This window comes from Parasteatoda tepidariorum, chromosome 10 (assembly GCF_982258835.1).
Source record: "Parasteatoda tepidariorum strain Cologne lab strain chromosome 10, Ptep-v5.0, whole genome shotgun sequence".
NCBI lineage: Eukaryota > Metazoa > Arthropoda > Arachnida > Araneae > Theridiidae > Parasteatoda > Parasteatoda tepidariorum.
The window spans coordinates 34,863,410-34,890,087 of NC_141764.1; the positions used below are offsets into that span (position 1 = coordinate 34,863,410).

Consider the following 26,678-nt stretch of genomic DNA (forward strand, 5'->3'; position numbering starts at 1 on the left):
AAAATTTGAATTCATTTATTGTAATTGCTATTTAAATTCTTTGTGTCCTATTTATATAATCGCATTTTAAAATTTTTTTTAAAAAATAATAAATATATTTTGGTAAAGAAATATAGCCATCTATAAAATAGTTTTATGAATATTGATACATAATTTATCATGTTATAATGTTTATTAACTTTTTTTTTAAAGTTTGGTTGATTGTTTATATTTAATGTATTTTACGCACAAAATTAGAAAAATAAATACATTCTAACAAAAATTTCAGAAAGTTGAAAAATATTTATGGCAAATTGTTATTTACTATTCATATTTATTGTTTTTTTTTTTTTTTTAAATTGTTTTTTTTAAAAAATAATAAATATATTTTGGTAAAGAAATATAGCCATCTATAAAATAGTTTTATGAATATTGATACATAATTTATCATGTTATAATGTTTATTAACTTTTTTTTTAAAGTTTGGTTGATTGTTTATATTTAATGTATTTTACGCACAAAATTAGAAAAATAAATACATTCTAACAAAAATTTCAGAAAGTTGAAAAATATTTATGGCAAATTGTTATTTACTATTTATATTTATTGTTTTTTTTAATTGTTTTTTTTAAAAAATAAAATAAACATATTTCGGTAAAACAATATTGTTATCTATCAAATATTATTTTTATAAAATTACATAGATAATTTAATATGTTATAGTATTTAAAATTTTGATTTAAATTTTTTGAAATTTTTGTTGATTGTTAAATTTTGTTGTGTACATTTATTGCATTTTACATATTAAAAATGTATATATAAAAAATGTATTGCAAAATATTTATGTCACGCCTGTGTGACTTCTTTAGTACCCCGATTAAAATTAACTATTTAACATAATTTACGGATAAGATATAATTAACAAAATTGTACTTTAACTGCCTTAACTGGAAAAAAAAATTTTTTTGTGATTTACGACTATTTTTTAAAAAAAGCTATAAAAGTGATAAAAGAAATAACGCCTTATTTATTTCCTTCATTTTTTTTATTATTTACAGTGATGTTCTTTTTTTTTTTAATATTTTAAAAAGGGACTTGATCACTCTTTGTAAAGCATTTTTAGGTATTTACAAAATATAATTCCTACAAATATTTATTTATGATTTATCATGTCATTTTGTTTGAATTCATAGTTCAATTTTTTAAAATGCTATGTTCATTATTTATATTGTGTTAATTTCATATTGAAAAAATTTTCTGATAAAAAATGTAGCATTTTACAAATTATTTAAGGCAAGAATGCATACAAAAATTTATCCGCACTTCCAAACCTTGTCAATTTTTTTCCGAAAGAAACCTATTTCTGTATCTCCATTTAAGACTTTAGTCCCAGTTCTTAAAATAATAACAGTGTAAATTATAACAAGAAATAATATAAACACATAAAATTCTTAAATAAAAATGAAAAATGAAATTTTAGTAATAAATAAGCAGTAAAAATAAATAACTATTCGCAATCAAAATTACTAAAATTAAATAAATATGCATATATTAATATTTGAAATGCATAAAAAACAATCACACTTGGATTAAGATTTTTTTTTTTAAGTTCACGAAGGGCATAATTGATGTCAGATAATTTTTCAGATTAATGTTTCAGTTTAATGAATAAATACTTATTTAATTTTTATCTACATTTCTTAAATAGCCTTTGATGTGTATCACATGCAATTATATAAAACATGATGGTAAGAAAAGATAATCCTTAATATAAATTTTTATAAACCTTGTCAAAAATAAAGATAAAAATCTACTTCAGTGGGTGTAGTAAATTAAAACTTAAATGAGAAAAAACAAGCATATGAATTTATAAAATATCTAATACGATATATTGATAATAATCTTCATAATAATAATAATAGGGCTGTTTGATTGTCAGGTGAATGTTAAAGTTTTTAATTTATAAATTTATTTAATTAGGTAAAAAATCGTTAATCATACATGTCTTGATGCCTTTTTACGCTCGCCTTCCTCAACAGCGATTTGTCTGTTTTCGATTGTTCTTTTATTCTCACCTCACTTAGTTAAATTTCCAACGTGCGACCTCTATGCGTTCTTTTTCGCGTTCACTTGGAACAAAATTTCTTAAAATGAATACCAAGAGGGGTGATTTTGAATAAATAGCATATTATTAAATTATATTATCAAATAGATTAATGTTGTAATTTTGCGTCTAAAAGATATTTTAAATAATAGAAGATCGTTACTTTCAGTAACTTTTATTAACTTAATTAAAAATAAAAAACGCTCAATCTCAAATCTTAAAGCTCAAGGCTCTATAAATTGTGAAAATTTTTACAATAAATATAAAAAGTATGTAACCATCATTTCTAGCACTTCATCATAAGTTGATTTAATGTTTGCTTTGCAAAAAATATGCAAAATGTATTTAAATTTTTAGTACTTTTACGTATTTAAAAAACTTTTTAACGATAACAAGAATTGAAGGTACATATTTCTTAAAAAAAGAAAATTGCGAAAAAATTCTGATATAATATAAAATGAATATTAACTGTATAATATAAATTAATATTATTGCGGAATTGAAAATTTGACTGTTGAAAATTCTGTTGTTTTCTGTTGAAGATTTGACTAAAATTAACAAAGAAATTTACAAATGTTCATATAATTTTAATGACCCGAGTATTCTTACCCCTCCCTTCAAAAAAAGATATCTAAAGAGAAATTAAAATATTTAATAAAACTAAATTTTAAAAAAATAACATTAATCACATCGGAAACATACTTTCCTTACACATGTATAATCCTTAAGATCTGATTAACAGTGCCCATTACTGAATTTTTTCTATTATGAAGACAAACCGCTTGTAAAACTTATATTCCAAAAGTTTGTTTCAGACTTATAAATTTAGAATCCGAACTTTAATTCTTAGATCACCAATTTAAATGAATATTTTTTCCCTCTCCAACATTGGTTATTCAGTCCTCCTTAAGAGGAAGGGGGGGGGGGCAGTTCCTTTTAGAACTTTCCAAGGTTTTTTATTATCAAGTTTTATAAAATATGTTAATTTTTAAATATCTTTACGGTTACTTACTTTTATACTCCCAGAATTATGAGTTGTTTTCTTAAATTAAAATAATCGTTATACGTTATAGAAATCGAAGACAACAAGAACAAGCGAACACCGTATCATGTCAAGTATTTCTAACAAACGGAAGCGAATAAAACTTCAATGTTGTATTTGTGGTTGTCAATTCGATGATGATTATAGAAATCGCCATGAAAAGGCATGCCATGAAGGAAAACGTGTTCAAGTTAAAACATTAGACGCACCATCGAGCCCTTTTGAAGCTGCAAAGAAAAAACCCCAAAACAGCCAAGTAAGTGACATTTAGTTTTTGAATAAGTATATATATATATATATATATATATATATATATATATATATATATATATATATATATATATATATATATATATATATATATATATATATGTATATGTATGTATGTGTTTGTGTGTGTGTGTATCTATATATATATATATATATATATATATATATATATATATATATATATATATATATATATATATATATATATATATATATATATATATATATATGATTTTGTGAATCATTTTAATTTTTTAAACAAACAGTTGTGTCCTTCATTTTGCATAAATTAGGAACTGATGTTATTTATTAAATTCAAATTTTTAAAATATCATTTCTCATTGTACACGTTTACAAGTGAGCAATGATAAAAATCCATTTATAAATAGGAGAACCTTATAAAAAGCACATAAATGACTAAAAAAGTAACTTAATTGCACCAATTTTAAATTTATGTTTATTGATAAAAAATGTTCATTACGAAAATTATAAATGAAAAATTTACTGAGATGTTTTTGAACATAAATGCCTAAGTTTGCATAATGTTTTTGAAATTAATTAATTTAGGGTGATATTGTATTATTGTTGGCATGAGGGTGATATATATCTCATCATTTAAAACGCATAAAAATATTAATATTTAATTTTCAAATCCAAGAGATAAAAACTGTATTACGGCATGCATATATTAAATATAAGTATTGTTTAAAGTCCTTGCAAATACTTGTTCTATTTTTATTTAATTTTGTCTTTTGCTTATTTATTTGTTTAGAATAAGAGAGTATTTACATAAGACCTATAATTCGATGGAATCGCTTTTTATGGCTGGTTTTGAATAAATTTAACTGAACTGGCTAAATTATTTCAAGCAATTACCAGCTAAATACTCTTCCATAAAAAGGGATTTTTAAATGAGATGAGAGTTCGTAAAAATAGAAATAGCATTAATGTGATAGTAAATTTTACTTACAATTTTTAATTTAAATAATGTTAAGCTGCATTACGTATGTAAACATATATATATATGGGACTTAAGATTCTTCAAAATATGTCGATTTTCTTGTTTACACCAGTGCTTTTGATTTTGCTCAATATAATATAATTGATGCGTATATAGTGTATAGGTAAAAGCAGATATTGAGCAATGAAAACAAAACTAAACTCTAATAGCCAAAGTGTGTATAAAAGTTTCGGCTTAGATTCTAAATTCGTTGTAAGAAGTTATGTTTCAAAGAAAGTAAATTTTCTTATATGAATTCATTACTTAAAATACAAATGTGTTTATAATGTACAAAATTTCTTTTAGAGATATAATTTTGCAGAACTTAGATTTATTGATTTTAAAAGTGAAATGGCAACAAAAAAAAATTCCCAAAATAAAGAATATATAATATATAAAAATTTTTACAGTCTGAAAATTGGCACTTTTTAAAGAACCATAGATCCCAATTTTTAAAAAAATAGCTGAAAAATTTATTTTATTTATTATTATTTCAGAATCTTCATCATTTGACAGAAGTTGTAAGCGAAATTTCAAGCAACTTTCCAAAAAGCACTGTTTCCTTTGAAGTTAATAAGTTAGCTGGCCTTGAAAAAGAAACTAAAGATGTAGAAAATGAAGAAATAGAAAATGCTTCGAAAATCACTGAAGAGTTAATAGAATTTTCCGAAAATTCTATGAACACAAATGAATCTACAGATCCTGAAGAACGAAAAATTGTGGATGTAGAAGCTATTACAGAAAAAGCAATTGAAGAACTTAACCATGCTTCGAAAAATCCTTCTTTTGAAACAAATCAGTTAGTTCTTAACTCCGAAGAAAGGAAAGATGCGGTTGTAGAAGTTTCTCCAAGAGTAAGAAAAGAAAAAAATGAAGAACTCATTACTATTGCTTGTCATTCTCCAACCAAAGTAACCGACACTACAATATTACTAAGATTCGATGAACAAAATACTGATGGTAATCAACAAAATACTGAAGGTAATAAGTCTTGGTTGACGTGTTTAGCTCAACTTTCAGCGCTAGTTACTGAGGTTGAAGAGTGCAAGAAAATTTTAAACCATATGAACGAAGAAGGATTTGCAAATCCTTTGATTTTTTTGTCTGAAAGCATAGAAGTCATAACGAGTGTAAAAGAAAAGTGTAGCTTGTATTTAAATGATGCAACCACGGCTCTAGATGCAATTTTAAGCAGTCGGCAAGTAAGTTCTCATTCTGTATCGGAAGAACATCATGAAATAGTTGAGCATGACCCTGGAAAACGCAAACGTATTTGTTCTTCAAATCAAAGGAAGTATTTAATTTCCCTTGGACCAAATCAGCCAAAACTAACAGCTTTTCCGGCTAATAATGAAATTCCTCAGTCCAAGCAAAGACGCTTTAATCCCAGCTGGTATAAGGAATACCCACATTTGGAGTACAGCGTATTTAAAGACGCTGCATTTTGCTTTGTTTGCAGTCTCTTCCCTGCATGTACTAATAGGGAAATAACTGGTGATGTGCCCTGGATTGACGAAGGTGTCAGGCAATGGCATAAAATGAAAAGTGTTGGTAATAATAAGCTAGGTAAACTCGCAAGCCATTTCTCCTCGTGCAATCACAAAAAAGCACTAGAAGATTATTGTAACTTTCTTTCAGATTCCAAACACGTTGATGAGTTTTTTAAAAAAAATCTGAGATTGCAAAAAGTTAGAGAAGAGGAAGAAAAAATCTACAATAAAAAAGCAGTGAATTTACTCTTTGATGTTGTGCGAACTTTAGGCAGACAAGGGCTCGCTTTAAGAGGAGATGCGGATGAGAAAGATGGAAATTTTAATCAAATTGTCGAACTTTTATCGAGACATAATTACGTGATGAAGCGATGGCTTGAAGATCGCAACATCAGACCATACCACGTAAGCTATATGAGCCCAAAATCACAAAATGAATTCTTGTATATATTTGCGCAAGCAATATCCAAGCATATAGTTTATGAAGTCCAAAAATCAGGTATGTTTGCGATTATGGCGGATACCACACCTGATACATCTCACAGAGATCAGCTATCGTTAGTAATTCGATATGTAGATGATAGCGGAAATCCAAACGAGAGGCTCTTAAAAATTACAGAAGCAAAAAATAAAACAGGCTCTGGAATTGCCAGTCTGATTTTCAAGCTATTAAGTGAACTGGAATTACTAAGCAGTCAGTTAGTGTTTCAATCTTATGATTATGCTAGTTCTATGTCCGGTGAGCACCAAGGAGCCCAAAGAAAACTTTCCGACATCGTGGAACGTAATATTCCATACATTCCATGCCAAGCACATCGCTTGAATACTTTCACTCAGCATGGATGTGAAGCGAGTGCCTTAGTCGGTCATTTATTGGATGATCTTGGTGCTCTCTACACATTTTTCACTTCAAGTACAAAAAGATATGCACATTTGTGTGAAGAATTGTCAAATTTGGAATATTCACTTCAGTTAAAAAATTTGTCTCAAACACGCTGGACCAACAGGTCTGAATCTGTAAAAGCTGTTTGGCAGTCTTTTGATGTTATTATATCTGTTCTAGATGATATTTCATCCTCAAAAAAATTTGACTCAAAGACAAGACTTGGGGCATCAGGATTACAGAAGAAAATGCTTTCATTCGATTTTATTTCAACTATACTGTTCATGAAAAATATATTGTATAAATTAAAAAATTTAACAGAAGCTTTGGAAGCAGAGAAGCTAAACATTATCGATGCTTCCATTCTAATCGAAAGCGCCATAAAATCTTTAGAAGATATCAATCATAATAAAAAGAGCATGGACGATTTATTGGATAGTGCAATTGCATTTTCAAAACAATACGAAATTGATCCATTCATGGAATTTAAAAAACATCACAGAAGAAGGATTGCACCAAAAAGATTGGACGAGAATGCAGAAACTCAAGCGAAGTATTCTCTGAAAGATTTCTATAGAAAGGAGTTTACAGCAGTGTTGGACACTATTATAACATTATGTAAGGACAATGTCCAAACGTTTGTCAACGTCGTGAAACCCCTGTTTGACATTTTAAAGCCTCCTATGGAAAGAAGTCGGTGTACTTTGGAAAATGTTGAAAGGGCTCTTTCACTTTTCCCCACCAACTTAAAAATTTCAGATCCTCTGGCAGTTCAAGCAGAACTGGAGATTCTCTGCGATCATTGCAAAGAATACTCTGACTTAATGTCAGTAATGAAAAAGTCAGAGGACCTGAAGAAAATATTGCCTTTGGCAAATTTAGTTTGTCGCTTAGTGCTAACTGCACCAGTGACAGTTGCGACGAATGAAAGAACTTTCAGCAAGCTGAAATTGGTTAAAAACTATCTTCGTACAACAATGACCGATGAACGCTTAAATTCCCTGCTTTTACTCAAAGCAGAAAAAGATATAGTTGATAATATTAAGCTTGATATGTTGGCAGAACATTTTTCACTTTTAAAACAACGCCGAATTAAATTTACGTAGCTAATATGATTAATATAACGTAACTTTGCTAATATCTTATTTTTTTTCTATCCTTTTTATGTGAATTTCTTCATTTATAATTTTTTTTCATTTATAATTTAAATTGCAAATATTTTCAATGTTTTTTTACGTTATTTTTCTTATTTTTTAAAAATAAGAATTGACAATTTACTTTTGAATCAATTTGTTTTTGAATCAATTTCTGATAGAAGACTGTGTTTGCTGATTGCGACTTATTTCCTTATCTTCTAACAGTTGCTCTGTTTAGCTTTTTGGTAACAACATTTAGATGAAACAAAAGATAAGTTTAATAACAAAGAAATTTTCAAAAAAAGAATTTAATTATTAAGTAAAAGTATTTAAATATTAAGTGATTTAAAAGTTGCATTGAAAAAGATTTAAATTTACAACTTTATTTTTTAAAATTATTTCCACAAATAATTATTGATTACTGTTACTGAAAACTTAATAGGTTTCAGTTTATTTAATAAAATTATTTTTTTAAATATTTTTTACCAATTTAATAATAAAAGTTAATGGAAATTTAAAGAGTATATTTTCTTTTTGATTTTGAATAATTACTGGTATCATGTAGTAGTCAATAATACCACATTTATACACCTATAGCGTTTGCATTTTTAAGTGCTGTAAAAATTACTCATGACAGTCGGCAAAATTAACTTCAACACCCCCCCTCAGGAATCGGTTAGGGACGGGCCTGCGTATTAACGCCACCGCCGCTACAGATTTGGCGGTTTTTAAGTGCCGCCAATCTGCACTTAAAATTTTTGCGACAGTTCATAAAATAAAACACTTTATTTGAAATCAAAATAGTTAATTGGATTTCGGTGGAAAATGAGCCGATATAGAGTTTAGCATAGATTCAAAACAATCATATCGCCATATGAACTCTGATGAATAAGATTCCAAATGAAATAACATTTCCAAAACGTACGTTTGCCAAGATAAAGTTTTATGTTGTGGGAATTGGTACATTTTCGTTTTTTCGGTAAAATATTTCCCTCCTGAAAAAATAAAATTGCATCTTGTTTTGTTTTTGGCAAATCCCAAAGACGAATATTCGTAGCACTAAAAATGGCGACAAAAAAGAATTGTTCATTTGTTTTTGTTTCGTCAGCATTCTTTATTTTACGTTTCTTAGTTTCTAAATAATGATTTTTATTGAAACTTGAAATTTTTTAATAAAAATTGTTGTCAAAAAACTTTGTTTAAAAAATTAAATTTCATAAAATTATGAGGCTTATGTATACTTTTTGTTCATTTTAATTTTTGAACTAATATGATTCTTAAAACTATAGAATGTAAAGTTTAAATGGGCCTTTCATGTTATATCATTAAATTTAGTAATACTATTTCTCGGGCATTAGGTTTAACTCTTATAAGAATATACATATTTTTTTCTGTTAATGTACAAATATTTTTCCGATGTGTTTTGGATATTCCTTCTCTAATGAAAAGAGATACCATTTTGTTTTCGGTTGTACAAGAAAGAATATCAAGCATTTTTCTTTTTTAAATTTAATAAGCCACATTAAAGAAGGAACGTTGCAATGCTACGCGCTACATTAACGACGTCTCCAGAGTAACTGAATGACGGTTCATATGGAAATCGCAGGTAAGCGTCTCATACAACAACGCCCCCTATAGTTCGTTGCGATCGCGAATAGAACATTGAACCGAAGTCAAGCAGCACTGTTTGCTGTCAGTGTGCGACAGTAGCGTTGTTTTAATGTATGTTTGAAGGAAGTTTATCTCCTTGCGACATTATATATTCTATATAAAAATTTTCTCCAAATGTTTAAATTACAAAAAAAATCAATAATAAAAATTTAAATTTTTTTTTAAAACTACATCCTACTCACCGTACAATTGCTCATTAATCAAGTAATTTATAATTTCGGAGGGGCTTTCGTCCCTCAAACCCTCCCCTTAACTACTCCACTGTTGTGCGAGTGGGTGAGCACTTTCATCAGTCTGCAAAGGGACCAAGGGTGTGCAGTATCGATTCTCGATAAACTGTTCTAACGTGACGTGCTTGACTTCGCGTGCAGATCATCGGGCTACCGAAGCAGAGGAGCCATCCCCTCCTGTGGAATGTGTCCTACAGGGGCCCCCATCAGGGGGGAAGGTGGGCGCACGATGCGCCCACTTGAAGCTTGGGGGGGGGGGTTTACACTAAATAAAACGAATAGTTTGGGGGGAATTTAGACGAGAGAATTTTTATTTTTTTTGAAGTACATAAGTAAAAGAAGCAACGTAGCACTATTTCGAACAAGCTAACATGGAAGGGGAAAGTTAGCAATTTTTTTTTGTGGGGAGGGGGATGAATGCGCCCAAGAGCTTGGGGGTTGGAGGCCACTGGTGTCCTAAGATCATCAACTGGGATGTGTCCAAGGCCGTCACCAATAGCTCATTGTGTAGATCTTGTGGGACTTAATCCAACAACAACACTGTCTGCAATTGCGTCCCAATCTTATATTTTCGGGAGGGGAAATTTCCCATTTTGCCTATAAAAAATTAAAAAAAAGCATCAAGAGCAGATTTAATGATATTTAAGTAATTAAAAAACATTCTGCAATTTCTGTTTATTTTTCCAGATGGATTTTATTGCAAAGTTAGTTAGTCAGATTTATATTTCGATATTTGATTTTTTATTTTATAAATTTGATTTAAAGGCTCTTGATTATCATTATACCTAATTTAACATGCATAAACTATATGTTGACTGGTTTTTGTTAGATGTGGTTTTAGTAGCTGATGAAATTTAAGAAAGTTCTGCTTACAGTTGTTGCTGCAATTTTTATTTTACTACCACTATAAAAACTTCTTAAAACAGTTTAAGCGTTGGCAGCTAAGAAATAAGTATGATTTGACTGATATAATATAACAACAAACGTGTTTTTAAAATTTTATTGTAAAATCAAGTCCACTAACAGCTAAGGAAGTAAATTTGCTATAACTAAAGTGAAATAGTTTTTATGTAAAAAAAATTAATAATTATTTTAATCTAATCAATAACAATTTAATTTATTTATTTCTCGAAAACCGAGCAATGTGATATTTAATTCAATTAATGTGACCAAATATTCAATAAAAATTTATCTTATTTCATTTTATAACCGTCGGTGAACAGCCGATTCAAATTTTGAGTGAATAGCGACTAATGTTCAACTCCGTAGCCTTGTCATTTTGAACACAATCCAGAAGACAAGGGAACTCCTGGATCAATTATTGAGTAAAATTCGCCTTCGAGGATGACTTTTTGATGGAACTAACCCGCATTTGCGTTATATGCAGAGGGAAACCACGAAAACTTCCCACCGTTAGCCTGGCGGCAAGGGCACTCTAACCCATGATCAGTCTACAACTAAGGATACATTTATGCCAGCACTGTGGTCTGGGCGAGCTAGGGTATACACTAACTTTATGTCGTCTACGTAATCTCATAAAAGCAGACATTTTTATGTATTTAAAAATTAAGAGAAGTGTCACATGCTTGCAGTATTTAATTAACTTAGCATTATTCCTTTTCCAACTTCGTGTAATATGTTTACATTTATTACTAACTAAATTGTAATTACATAATTGCTGTAGAAGTGATTTTTTCTTATGCGAAAAATATCGGAAGCAAACGAGATTCTGATTGGCGATTTTTTCGCTGATAAATATTTTTTTTTTTTTCAATCAGGTATAGTCTGTTTTTGGAAAGAAGTCCCTTTGCGATTCACCTAGAGCAGTAGCAGTGACTATGTTTACGAGGTTTAATTAACTTTAATTTGAAGAAACTTTTACTTCACACGAAAAAACCACGATTACAAAAAACTTTAGCAAGTATAAAATGTGTCAGATATTAGTGTAAAAATTGGAAATTTCTGAATCAAAATACATACAAAAAGCATCTGCGATGTCAATAGTGCTTAAAAAATCCCATTTCAAATTTAACTATAATCAGATCATAAAAAGACATACATTTTCAACACATAATTCGATAACCCTTTCTCAAATGCTTACAAAAATATTCTGTGCATTTCAATGTTATTTTTTTTTTATTCAACAATTGAGAGGAAATAATTTTTCCTTACAAAATTTCGTCAATACACTTCCGTAGTATTATAACTTAGAGTTAGAAACATCTCGAAAATCGGAGAGATGTACCATAATAGGATTAAAGCAATGGTGTAGAAACTGTCTCGTCTTTGAAGAATGCATTTTAAGACAGAAAAAATACTGACGCAAAAAGCTTTCACGGTGGAAAAGACACGCTAATGTCATAAAGACATCGTAAGACGATTTCATTGCCGCCTTTTTTTTTTTTTTTTAGATATTCTAACCTTTTAGAAATGTTTCAGAATATTTTTAGCTCTAAAGGTGCATTTTTATCTTCCTTTTCATTCAAAACTGTATAGGCGTGTAAAGAGTTGATAGGATTTAAAACATTCCAAAAAATTTTTTTAACAGCCTATGCTGGTGGTGTGAATTGAAAAAAAAAATGCATTTGTTTGATAATAAGTAATAGGCTGGAAATATGCTACGTTGAATGCTGAAGTTCTGATTGTAAATATTAAATGATTTTTTTTGTTGTGTTTTTGATACCGCTTTATTATGATTATTTTGATTTAAAAAGGAAAATGGTGAGAATGAAATGTTTTAGTTTTTATATGAAATATAGAGACACGTTTAATTTTGGTTATAATTTTTGCAAACATTCAGCATTGAATTGCAAATTTATCAGGAAACTATTAATGTAATTTTTGTATAAGACAAGTTCAAAAAATACTTGCAGTCTTAGGGTTTAAAATTTGATAATTATAGGTTTAATAGAATGTATATCAGAAAGGTCCTGGGTTCGAATCCCGGGCAAGGCATGGATGTTTCTTTCTCTCTCTCTGTGTTCTATGTCCTTTCTCCTTTGTGTGCGAATGTGACCCGCCTTATAAACAGGTTGTGGTTGTGTGAATGGCGTGGCAGAAGTCGAATTCCTGGCCATAGATGGCGCCACTGAAAAACAGGAACAATCGCACCCCCACGGCCTAAAACAGGCATACGACAAAAAAAAAGAAAATAGAGCGTATGTCAACGAATAAAATGAAACAAATGAATGATTCAATTACTAACCATTAGGAGCAGAATTTTTATTAAACATATTTTCATACCTTTGTTTCAGTATTTTGTATTAAATTACGTTAAAATAAGTGAAAAAAAAATATTATATTTAAAATTTTAATACTTTATGGTTAAGATGTATACCATGAAACGTCAGTGTCTTTTTCTGCGTTGAAGATAAAATCTTCCAAACACGGCTCACCTCCAAATAATAACTTTTCAAACTTGTATAGTTATTTAGAGCTAAGAGAAGCAATTATTCAGCATTGAAACTTCTTTAATTTACGAAATCAATAAATGAAAAGTTTTTTAACGTGTTTGAAAAAAAAAAATCAAACTACTTTTTTTAGATATAATATTTTAGTACAAATATAATTCGGATAGTTTAAGACACTTTTTTAATTATTTTAGATTGTTTTTTTTTATAATTATAAAGCATCAAATCATATTTTTGCTTGTTATTAAAGCGTCAGAAAAAGAAAACATGTAAAAGGCTCACCGGTTGTTCCATCTGCGTCAAAAGGTAAGGACTAACTATCAGTTACTCAATATCTATGAAGGAATGTGAATGCACATTTTTCATAAGTTCTTTTTTCCTTGAAATTATCTTAGTAAAATCTGTCGTACTTATGTGTGCCTCCTGTACCATAAATTAATAAAAGGTAAAAAATTAAAAAAAAAAAGCATTTTGTAATCAAATTAGAATATTTATCGCTGTAAAGATATTTGTATATCTATATACATTTTTTAACAAATTTAAATTCTTATTTAAAGTATTAACTTTTGATTGCATTAGAGAGAGGAATTTAACTTATGAAAGTATAACTTATGATAAATAAACTTTCCAGTGAGATAGATATATTAAACTTAAAGATAAATGTATTCCATAATCATAGTGTTTAGACTAGACTGAAAAAATTCCGCATCAAATTACGGTAAAAAGTACCGGTAATTAGGAAACCGGCACTTTTAACCGAAACAAGTCACGGAATAAGAAAATGCTGTTATACCGTAATATTTACTGTAATAAAATCACTGAATCATTCTAATTGAATAAATAATTCTGCAAAAATTACGATATAATGCTGTACGGTAAAAATGGATTTTAAACTATAAAAATTGATTTTACGGTAAAAATGGATTTTACTTAAAAAAGTAAATGTTACGATAAAAAGAAAAACTCACGGTAAATGGATTTCACAAATTATGGCCCCAAAGTGCCTGTACTAAAAAAAAGCGTGATTCGATCTGTAATTCTTTTCTGTGTAAGAGAATTAATTTCGTTCAAGGTTGATAACCACAAATAAAATTACCTAACAATAGATAGTCATTTCGGTTATAACAAACCATCATCAGTCCCGAGTCACTTAATGAAGGTAATTTTCTGTATATTTTCGTCATTCTGTGTTGTGACACAGATGATGGTACTTGTGTTAGTATAACAAAGTGTGTATAACCAAGTATTATTCTGAGATAAAATATTTTTCCAGTTTTGTGCCTAAGATAAGCAATGAATCCCTACCATCACAATCTATTTCCCATTAAAGTTCACGTTTAAAATTAGTTACTTAAAAGAGCCACAATTAAATATTATAAAGCCACGGATTTAAATTAAAAATTATTAAAGGGAAAAGAAATTTACTCATGGAACTGATCTAAAATCGTAAAAAGATCAGCCTTCACAAAAAAAGTATGAAACACTTTTATTTCGTGAAAGAAAATGAAATGTGATAATGGAATAAAATGAAAAATAACTTAAAATCTGCTTCAAAAGACTTTTCTACAACGAATTCCCTTTCCGCAAATTTGTTACTTTTACTATCTTATATTAACTGCCATATGTTGCGAAACATGGTTAGGGTGGATCTGGCAACAGCTGGAAAGTCATGTGTTTTGGAAATTTGATTTTCATTCTGGAGTCATTTATTTAAAATTCAGTTAATTAAAGAATTCTTTATTCACACCTTGTTTTGATCGATTTTTACAGTGAAATGGCGCACATCAGAAGAGTGAACCGTTAGTAATTATCTTTTGGGAATAAAGATCAGATCTTTATGATACTATTATCTGAAAGTTTTGAAATTTATAATGAATTTCTCTTTTTTTTACTTTTATGACTTATTGTCAATGATTATTTAACTCTCGTTAAGCGCATTCTTCCTTATTGTTTTCTATTAATGGAAGTGTTAAATACATAGAATTCATACATAGAATACACAGAAAAAAACTTGTATGATTTCGATTTTATGATCTCATTCTCACGTGGCGTACGAATATGGTTACGTCCTCATGGCTTAGAGCAGTGGTTCCCAAAAGGAACCGCTGATCTTTGACATTTCCCGGAATCCTAAGGTTACGGGGAAAGGTCAAAGGGGTTGGGAATTCTTTTCAACAGGCAAATATTTTTAAAAAAATTTAATAAGCTAACCAATAATCGATTATTTATTTGATCTTAATTTTTATTTTCTGTCATTTTCATGAAATTATTCAATAAAAAAAGGAAGTAACAAAATTTAAAAAAATACTTTTTTACCCTATTCATGCATAAATGTTTACAAAATAACCAAATTTAATGATAAAGAATTATTTTTCTCTTATAACCATTCTAACAGTTTAAATCAGTTCTATTTTTAAAACTTTTAATAGACTAACCGATAATCGATTACTCATTTAATCTTAATTTTTATTTTCGGTCATTTTCATGAAATTATTCAATAAAAAAATGAAGTAACAAAATTTAAAAAAGTAATTTTTTACCCTATTCATGCATAAGTATTAACAAAACAACCAAATTTAATAATAAAGAATTATTTTTCTCTTATAACCATTGTAACAGTGTAAAAACAGTTCTATTTTTAAAAACTTTTAATACGCTAACCAATAATCGATTTTTCATTTAATCTTAATTTTTATTTTCGGTCATTTTCATGAAATTATTCAATTAAAAAATGAAGTAACAAAATTTTAAAAAATAATTTCTTACCCTATTTATGCATAAGTATTAACAAAATAACCAAAATTAATAATAAAGAATTATTTTTCTCTTATAACTATTCTAACAGTTTAAGACAGTTCTATTTTTAAAAACTTTTAATAGACTTACCGATAATCGGTTATTCATTTGATCTTAATTTTTATTTTCATGAAATCACTCAATAAAAAAATGAAGTTACAAAATTTAAAAAAATGATTTTTTACCCTATTCATGCATAAAACTATAAGCTTATTTTATTCAATACGATTTATGCATACATCAAAAACTACTCGATAGAAAGACGCTATATGAACTGCCTTGTAGAAAACCTAATTATAAGATTGTTATTGATGAAACAATTAATAAATTTCATTATTCACATTAAATTGTTTTAAATTAATATTTTAATTTTATTTTTTTAATATACATTTTCACAGCTGAGTTTTTCTTTTAAAAAGTCGGGGTTCCACTAAAAGAAGATTGTCTTGTTAGGTTTCCGTAGCTGTAAAAAATTGGGAACCTCTGGTTTAGAATTTGGCTTTGAATCTTGTATTTCCCTAATGCAAACCTCAGTTTAAGCAACTAGTTACAAAATAATACATTTTTTTAATGAGCATATCGTTTTTATTTCGGAGAGTGTAAGATTTTTGACACTAAATTTATGAATGCTTACGAAAATATGGTTCCTTTCGGTTAGCGGTTAGAAAATAGTTAATTAAATGGGGTGTGCAATTATAAGGTTAAATATTTATTCATATTTAAATTACCTGTATGTAAAAAAGGAAAAAGAAAAACACGAATACCTTTTTATCTTATGATCGCATTCTTAAGTACTCTCGTATTGGTTGCATCGTCGTATTGAAGGAACCTAGAACAGATCTTAAATATGTTAATTAATTATTCAATATATTATATTAAGTTAGGAAACCGTGCAAAAAACAGCACTTTCTTTGAATAAAATTATTATTATTTTGTTTTTGTTTTATTTTATTTATTCATAATTATTATGTTTTACGTAAGGATCTGGTTTTTTTCCCTAAAAGTAGGTGGTGTACCCACAATCTATAAATTTTTGTCCTCCATGAGAATGGTCAACAATTTTACGACACAGATCATTAAATATGTCCTGGCAATTAATAAAATTCGCTGTCAAACTACCATTGCGCGTGGAAAAAAAACATGAATAATTTTTGATCTTTAGCAATCTCACGCACTAATTGATGATGCAATAACTACGATTATTGCATCATCATTGTTCTAGGATAGACCTTAAGTATTCTAAATGAGCAGCGATGGCTTAGGGAATAGAGCAGTCGCCTTCCAATGAGGTGAACCGGGTTCGAATCCCAGCCATGGCTGGTCGATACGAATTCCGCACCCGGCTTTCACCGACGTGAAATATCTCATATCATGGTAGACAGATCATGGGTTAGACTCGAACCCATGATCTGTACTCTAACCGTTAGAGTCCCCTTGTCGTCTGGTTTACTGTGGGAGGTACTCATGGTCTTCCTCTCCATGTAACGCAAATGCGGGTTAGTTCCATAAAAAAGTCCTCCACGAAGGTAAATTTCTCCCAATACTTGATCCAGGAGTTCCCTTGTCTTCCGAATTGGGTTCAAAATTACAAGCCAACGGAGATGAACATTAGTAGTCGTAAACCAAAAAATTGGATCGGGTGTTCAACAAGGGTTATAAAGCATAATATATATATATATATATATATATATATATATATATATATATATATATAAGAAACTTATTCTTACTAAGAAGATTGCAATTCATCGTTTGAGGAATCCTGAAGTAAATCTTATTAATAGATATGCTAATTATTCACTGAGGGTCATATAAGATCAAAAGTTAGTCATAAATGGTGTTTGTTTCGAACAATATTTCTTGACTAAATGTTTTGACATATATTTTTCTGGTATTTTGAAATAACTTGAAATTCTAAAAATTAATTGGGACAATTAATTAATTTTAATAATTAAATATTATAATAATAAAAATATTTCTATGGATTTATTTTAAATTATTATGCGTTTTTCTCCGTACTAAATTCAATGTATTTTTAAAATTTAGATTAACTAAAATTCTTTGAAATAGTAAACAAAAGTCCTGTTATAAACATTTTTTCATATTTACTGCTGTAACCCAGAAGAACGTATAATGCTTTTCCCAAAAATAAAAGTTGAAGTGTAAGAAAAAATAAATCTTTCCTCATAGGAATTTTTAATACAAAATGTTTGTTCCTGATTTATCTAAGATGATAAATCTTAAATAATTTAATCCCGTTTTAACTCAAAAGAAAACCTTCATTTACACGCAAATTCTTTTAAAATAGGAGAAGATCAGCTTCCTTTTTCAATTACTTTCGCCTTGAACTACAACACTGGCATGAAAAAAGTAAATAAAAAGTGACGGGTACTTTCAAAAACGAGTAGAAAATTTAAAGGTGGTTTTGCATATTAATAAATCATCTTGAAAATTCGATTTATTTTCTCCTTACCCGTCCAGGTTTTTGAGCCTTATGAAAAGCGCAATTTGAAATAAAGTAACTTTTTCTTTTAATATTCCATTTTTTTTTCAGCGTACCCATGCAAGGTGTAAATGTTTTAAACTTTTTCATTACATTAGTGTTTCTACTTATGATTGATGGCTTTTTACGAAGTTCAAAAATGTTCGGCGAGAGGCTAGTTTTAGAATTATGTAGCATATATATATATATATATATATATATATATATATATATATATATATATATATATATATATATATATATATATATATATATATATATATATATATATATATATATATATATATATATATATATATATATATATATGATATTAATTATCTGTTTTATGATTTCTTATTATTTATTTTATTTTTTAAATATATTTGTGAACATTTTATTTTTTGAATCATTAAAGATTTAATAATCGTTTTAAAAATGAAGGATTAAGCAATAGACATTTATAAATATAATTTTCAAATATAGTAGTTCCAAATATTGCAGTAAATGGAAAAAAGTAAATGAAAACGAGTCCGCCGTATTAGTAATAACTCAAAAAGATTGAATAATGATCGGAAAGGGAAAAAAATAGAATTAGGAGAATAAAAATAGAATTAAGAGAATTGAATTGTTTCTTTTCCAACCGAACACTTCATATATATCTAATAATTGCATTTATATAATTTGCATGTGTGATGCCACAATGAGCATTACATTCCCAGCTTTTAAAATTTCTTTAATTACTTAAACTTATTTTTTAATCATTATTAATCGAATTATATTTAAATTAACTAATTGATTTAATTTAAATATAATTCACTGACTAACCATTGGTCAATTACTTTTTTGATAGACTTTCATAAACCTCACAACATTTCAAGTCATGGTTTTTAAAAACTATATCAATAGATGTGTGTCCTCTTGTCATTCAACAGGTTTGATTGGTTTTCAATGGATGTTGAGGTTTGAGTTCGAGATTAGTTAGATAGTTTGAGTTTCCTGTGCTGGCAACATCTTATTGTTTTTATATTTTTTTTTATGTAAATAAAAGTTAAGTTTTCAGTTTGTTCTACGTGACTTTCCGTCTGATTTGCTCTCAACAAAATCCAACATTTGGTGCCGAAATAACTCGGTAAGTCATACTGAACCTTTTATAATTACTTTCGTCAAAAATCTGAATTGGAATGGCTACCGGTAGTGAAAAACTTGTAATATTTAAACGCAAACGAACAACGCTATGTACCGCCATTACGAAACTAACGACGAAATTGAACGATGCTGCTAGTACACAAACTGAAAAGGAATACAACATTGAACGTTTACAAGATAAAATAAAAGAATTAACCTTGGCAGACGATGAAATACATAATTTTTTAAATGATGAAGAATATCAGGAAGACATAATAGAATGCGAAAGATACACAGAATATGCTCATTTGGCGTTATTTAATTTCAAAAGAACAGCGAATCGGAACACGAATTCAATTTCTGAAACATCGCCAACAGCTGCCAATATAAATAATTTTTCGTTTTCGCCTTCAAATGTTACAGTAAAGTTGCCTACAATAAAAATAAATACGTTTTACGGCGAAATTGAGGAATTCCATAGTTTTTGGGAGCGTTTTGAAAACTGTATCGACAAAAACGAAAATTTATCTCTGATTGACAAGCATGTTTTTTTGCGGGGATATTTAGATGGAGAAGCAAAACGAATAGTTGATGGAATTAATACAACTGCAGAAACATATGCAACAACAAAGAATATTTTGAAATCGAAATATGGCGATAAAGATAAAATAATACAGGCTCATCTCGATTATTTAGAAAACCTAAAACCTGTCAAAAATCACTCTCCAGCAGCAATAAATGAGTTATATATTGATTGTAATCGAAGAATACAGGCTTTAGATGCTTTAGGAGAAAAAACTCAATCATACGGAAGAATTTTGGCTCCTAAAATACTTCGTGCTTTTCCTCATGAAATCTGTCGTAACTGTTGTTGTTGTTGTTGCTAATTCCCATCTGGTCTGACGGGGTCAGACCAGATCAATGAATCCGTTGATATTCAGAAAATCCGAAACCAGAATGGGAGAGGAATGAATGTCATTCCAGTCCAGCCCTAAACAGTTCAAGATGTGCTCAGGTGATGCCTGGTTTTGTTGGCATTTAGGGCAAAGAGGAAAGACTTTTTGATTTGCAGAAAATGTGAGACATTTCAGGTGTCCACTGGCCAGTCGGGATAAGCAGGTGTTGGTTCGCCTGTCACCAGGGAGAGATAAAGAGAGTCCTGGTCTTTTTGCTTTATACCAGTAGTGAATAGGTGGAAGCAGCCACTTTTGTTTGTTCTGGGCCTTTTGCCTTGCAAACAGTTCAAGGTATGTAAGCTCTGAGGTGGAGGGGACTGGATGGTCTAGTCCCTTCTTTGCAAGAGTGTCAGCCAACTCGTTGCCGTGGATATCGACGTGGGACGGGATCCATTGAAAGTGGACCTCATGCTGTTGGGAAATGAGCTTTACTTTTTGTAAGATCGAAAAACTGGTTTTATCTCCAATGAGGGCCCAATTTTTGAGGTGTTGAATTGAACTACGGCTGTCAGATAGTATCCAAGTATTTCCAAGGTGCCCTTCACTCAAAATTTTCTCTAGTCCCCTGTCGATTGCAATTAGTTCGCTTCGAAAGACGGAGCAAAAATCGGGGTTTCGTTGATGAAGAGTGTAGTTCTTTCGAGGTGTTTCAATAAATACCCCACTGCCAGTCTGTCTATCTATTTTACTGCCATCAGAGAATATTTTGATGTCGTTTGGAGGGATTTTATTGATGATTTCCAGGGACAATTGTCTGAGGAAGTCAGGCACACAGTCTTTCTTGTCAAGCATGGTAGGGAGGCTTTCATGGAAACTAACATTGGAAAGATCCAAGCAAGTACTAAGATTGCTATGAAGATAAAGAGGTTCAATATTTTCAGCGATTAACAGTTGTGATTTAACATGACTAAAAGGACTGCTTTTCTTTAGCCTTTGATTGCAGGTCCAATTATTTAGGTAAATAGCAGTTAAATTGCCTTGGTCTAAACTGGAAAGTTTATTGTAATATTTCACTAAATTAGCTTGCCTTCTGAAGTTAAGAGGTTGCAGATCTGCTTCGTAAAGAACGATCTCTGAAGGGCAGCTACGTTTCAGTCCAGTGATGATGCGAGCGGCGCTCAGTTGAACCTTTTCCAATTTGTTTAAGTTAGATTGAGAAGCACAGCAGTAGACAGGATAGCCATATTCAAGAATTGGTCTAACAAGAGCCTGGTAGGAAGTCCTAAGAGTAGTTGCATCTGCTCCCCAATCCCTACCAGCGATACACTTAATAATATTTAGGCGCTTCCTAGCCTTCGAGACAATATAATCAATATGTTTGTTACTTGTAAATTCGGGATCGAGAATGTATCCCAGGTTACTGGATTGTACATGCCAAACGTGAAAATTTTGGTGAAAGCGATATTTCAAAATTAATGAAATTTTTATCAGAAGAGGTCGAGGGATCAATTACTGCAAGTAACATTAAAGGTTCACTAGCTCCAGACTATCCTATTAAATCCTCCTTAGAAAATTTTAACGTGAATTCTAAATCAGTTACCAAAAGTAAAATAATGTCACCCTTTTGTCCTTTCTGTGAAACTGTCGGACATTGGCCTCAACAGTGCAATGTTGTAACGGACATAGACACGCGCATACAGAAATTGAAGACTAGTAATAGATGTTTTTTGTGCACTAACCGAGGACATACCAAAACAAATTGCCCCCGAAGAGAAAAATTTCGCTGTGCCAAATGCAAGAGAAAACACCATACATCAATATGCAAACCCCTAACCAATGAGCAGCCTGTGGCTACATCTACAAACAAAATTGATGTATCGCCTTCCAATTTCGTTCATTTGCAAACTGCACGAGTTTTCATAACTGGGCCCACTGGCATTACAAAACTGACACGTTGTCTATTGGATGGTGGAAGTCAATCTAGTTTCGTTTCTTCTAATCTTGTGGATACTTTAAAATTACTGGATACTTTATTAAAATTGTGGATACTTTATTAGGCTGGTGGGAACGCCTAATAGGAGTTGTCAAGCGATGTTTACGAAAGGTACTCGGACGAGCACTTCTTGACGAGGAAGGTCTGTCCACGGCCCTCATTGGAATAGAAGCCGCTCTGAACAGCCGACCTTTGGTATACGAAGATGGAAAAGATGGCAGTTTCACAGCCTTAACACCAAGCCATTTCTTGACAGGACGGAAACTAACGGCCATTCCATCCAGCCCAAATAACAACACAAAGTTAAGAAAAATCTACAAGCAGCAGCAGGACTTACTCGACTGCTTTTGGAAAAAATGGTCTAAGGAATATTTGCTTCAATTGCGGTCATTTCATCAAGTTCGTAATCAGGACAATATCATTAACATCCGAATTGGCGATATTGTACTTCTACAAGAAGATGTCCGACCACGTCACATGTGGAAGAAAGCTAGAGTGGTGAACTTGCATGAAGGACGAGATGGAAAAATAAGATCCTGTGAGCTGAGAGTTAATGGTCACAACATAACCCGTCCGGTAGCTCTGGTCATCCCCCTCGAGGTCGACCAGGGTGGGGAGGATGTTGAGGTTTGAGTTCGAGATTAGTTAGATAGTTTGAGTTTCCTGTGCTAGCAACATCTTATTGTTTTTATATTTTTTTGATGTAAATAAAAGTTAAGTTTTCAGTTTGTTCTACGTGACTTTCAGTCTGATTTGCTCTCAACAAAATCCAACATTGGATACCTTTAAGTGACGTAGTGTGGATACCTCGATCCTGATTGGTTGTTGAAACGTGATATCTGTTTACGATAGCAACTGTTCTTTCCATTCCATTTCAAGTAAGCTTTGCCTCTCCAGTATCAATTCTTGTAATTTGAATAGTGACACGACCCACTCTATTTGTGCAGGGTTTACGTCAAGCAGAAATTGTACAATAAATAGAAATAAAAGTTACAGAAGCACCCAAAGGGGCAAGCAGACAGTCAAAAGACCATAGTAATAAAATCAAACACAATAAAATCACAATGTAATAAAATCGAACACAAAAAGGTTAAAATTACTGAGATTACATCGTAATGGAAAAATGCGGGTAAACCGATAAAAGGAAATTGTAAACAGTTGACAGTGATAAAAAATCCCTATGAAAGCATAAAATCAAGCCCCAGTAGAAAAGATGAATGGCAAATAATGAGTTACATAAAATCATCAAAGAAAAAAACATTAAAAATGGAAAAAAGTAAAACAATAAGTTAAAAGCCGATGAAATCGGCTTTTAACTTATTGTTTACTTACTATCAATTCTCGTAAGTGACACGTTCTATATTATTTCACAAAGATTTAAATTCCTTTACTATATATTTATTACTTAACACAGAGACAGGTACGAAGCTATGTAAAACATAAACAAACTAATTATGCATCGAAGTTACCAGATACACAAAACAAAAATATATCATGGTTGCAATAAAATACATAAACAAATAATAAATCTAAGTGAAGTAAAAGATGTAGACGAGAAAGAATTATATTTCAACAAATTTGATGCACGATACGGCGCTGTGTTTAATTAGCTTCACATTAATTAACATTCTAACTCATGTGGAAAAACTTATCTCAACTTCAACACTCTATTTTGCTTATAAACAATCAGCTGGCACTGACGTCATATATCACAAGTGTGGGTATCTGTGATCTTCTTCTTCTTCTTGAAGTGCAAGTACCCAATTCCAGCGAATATATGTTTGGTAAGACTTCACAAAACTCTTTTAATTCTTCGAAATTCTTATTTATCTTAAATGCTAAGACAGTAATTAAGATTGAGTTAATCTTAAAAACAGCATAAAAATACTTCACATGCTATGCAAACACATTACAAATGCCCACTGAGGAAAAAAAACACTCAGTTAGGAAAACAATAAACTTCAAGAAGTTATAAAAATTTATTATTATTATTTTTTTTTTGATCTTGTTGTTTTGCTTTTTTATTAATGCTTACGTCAACTTGAATCTTTATGACTCTTACAATTCTTTATTTGTAATTATGGTGTTGAAGTTGGTATAGTTGATGAAGTTGACTTAAGGTCTGGTTTCTTAGGACAAGCGCCTTATCTGAGCGTCAGCGGGACGTCAACGTCCCGCTGACGCCAACAAAATACTGGTTTGTTAGCTCAAGGCCTAGCTTCTTAGAGCGTCTTATCTGGGCGTCAGCGGATAAAGTTGGCGTAGAGCTGACGCCTAAAAAATACTTTTTTGTTAGCTCAGCGTGAGCAGTCGGTTCAACGCAGACATTATCTCTCATTGCGCAAAACAAATATTTATTTTGAATTTGTATTGATTTTGTTATTGCCGACCAGTATTTTAGAGAACAAATAATGACTTTGTCCAAGAAAAAACACATTATAGCTGAGTTAAATGAAGAGTGCTATGTTTAATGAAGAAGCTATGTTTAATGTCAAAATCAAAATCTTGGCTGATTTCAATGTGCTGTTGGATGTTGTCCGCCATTGCTTCTGTGGTTAACGTCACGTTGTAATTCAACTACAGTTGAGTTGGACAGCAATTGCAGTTCAAGATGAGCGTTCGATGACGTCGACTATCAAACTCACAAATGAACCAATCAGAGGTTAGCGCTGATTTCCAGCTGACGGTGTCCTGTCCTAAGAAACCAGGCCTAGTTGAAAAGTGTACGGACGTTAAGAGCCTAGCACAACAATTATTTTTCCATTGGCTAAAATATGGAAAAGAAATAAAGCTTTTTTGACAAAAATTACTCTAAAAAAACTTATAAGCATTTAATTTCAATAATAAAAGTAGGAAAATTGAACTGATTTTAAAACGGAAGATCTCACATAAAATTAGTCGCTGACAAATACAGGGTATCCGACAAGTAGAGAAGGAAACAAATTTTTTGAGAAAAGTATATATGAAATATTTTTAAAAAACCCAATGATATCAAACCTCATACCCATCCACTCCGATACTTACCTCCGTGACAGATACTCAATCTCAATCCGAAATGAAAAAAAAATCTGCAGGTGCAATCGGGGGGATTTTTTTCTGCAGAATCCAAATCCGCAATAAAAAAGGAGAGTATCGTATTTCAGATTCTCAGAGGATGAGGCTGCAGCAAGTTCAAAATTTTTGATTTGTCAAGTTTTGTTTTCGGTTCGGTCAAGTTTGTTATCGTTTAAAGCAGTATTTAAAAATATTTCACACTTGTATCGTTAGATTTTAGACACTTCAGATATTTTACCATTTCTATCATTTTAGGACACGTATATAATTAGTATATATTATACACGTAAACAAAGTTTCTGTTCTAAACATTTCAAAACGACTAATATTTGAAAAAATATATCTAACCAACTAATCAATGTGACTCAAAGATTTCTCATTTAACTTCATAAATTTGACGCAATCAATAAAACGGTAGAAACAACTCTAACAGATTTAAAGACTTCTTTCGTAGCTGCAATAACCAATGTCATTTAAAAGATAACTCTTTTATAGCATCAAATATTCATAATTAGCCATCTCCACTGTATTATAGGATCATAACTGTGCCCTAAGTATAGCTCATTGAGAAACATTTAGATTACAGCACTATCTAAATGCAGTGGAAAATTTCGGGAAAGTTTTGATTAATAATGAATGTTCATCTTCGTTTCTAAATATTTAATCAGAGGTTTAATATATAAAGAGAAGCCTGGTATTTTTGTTAGCCTCAATCATCATAATTAAAGCATTCTTGCTAGCTAATTACTAATTTAATGAGACATTAATAAATAATTTCACGAATTTTACTGGAAATATCTGTTGCTAATCGAATAATTTGGTGCATTTGAAAAGATCCTCTGTGTATGACTGTGAATTGAGGGATGGATGAAAATATCAGACATTAAAAATGTGGTATGCATTAAAAAATAATAAGTTAAATCTATTTCTGAAAAATAATATACAATTGTCAAATTTATATTATACTTCTAACGTACTAGATAGCTAGTAACGCCAGTGAGAGTCGATTCTTGCCAAAGTAAATGCGTTGTTTTCAAAATTACATTATAAATTTAATTTTTAATTTTAATAAGTAGTTCGCAGCTTTCCAATTGTATATAAATAAATAAATAAA

General features: G+C 30.2%; 2 protein-coding genes across 2 annotated transcripts; one reads left to right on the forward strand and one right to left on the reverse strand.

The window, feature by feature from the left end:
- Positions 1–3,233: 3,233 nt before the first annotated feature.
- On the forward strand, positions 3,234–8,057 carry LOC147802492 (zinc finger MYM-type protein 1-like). The gene is made up of 3 exons (XM_087152730.1): positions 3,234–3,238; positions 3,273–3,381; positions 4,893–8,057. Exons 1-3 carry the CDS (start codon positions 3,234–3,236, stop codon positions 7,872–7,874), a joined length of 3,096 nt encoding a protein of 1,031 aa, XP_087008856.1. The 3' UTR covers positions 7,875–8,057.
- Positions 8,058–20,495: 12,438 nt separating this feature from the next.
- LOC147802493 (uncharacterized) lies at positions 20,496–22,785 on the reverse strand. Its single transcript, XM_087152731.1, has 2 exons — positions 22,567–22,785; positions 20,496–21,870 (listed from the first exon to the last, which is right to left on the reverse strand). The coding sequence occupies exons 1-2, from the start codon at positions 22,783–22,785 to the stop codon at positions 20,530–20,532; spliced, it is 1,560 nt and encodes a 519-aa protein (XP_087008857.1). The 3' UTR covers positions 20,496–20,529.
- Between the last annotated feature and the right edge of the window lie 3,893 nt (positions 22,786–26,678).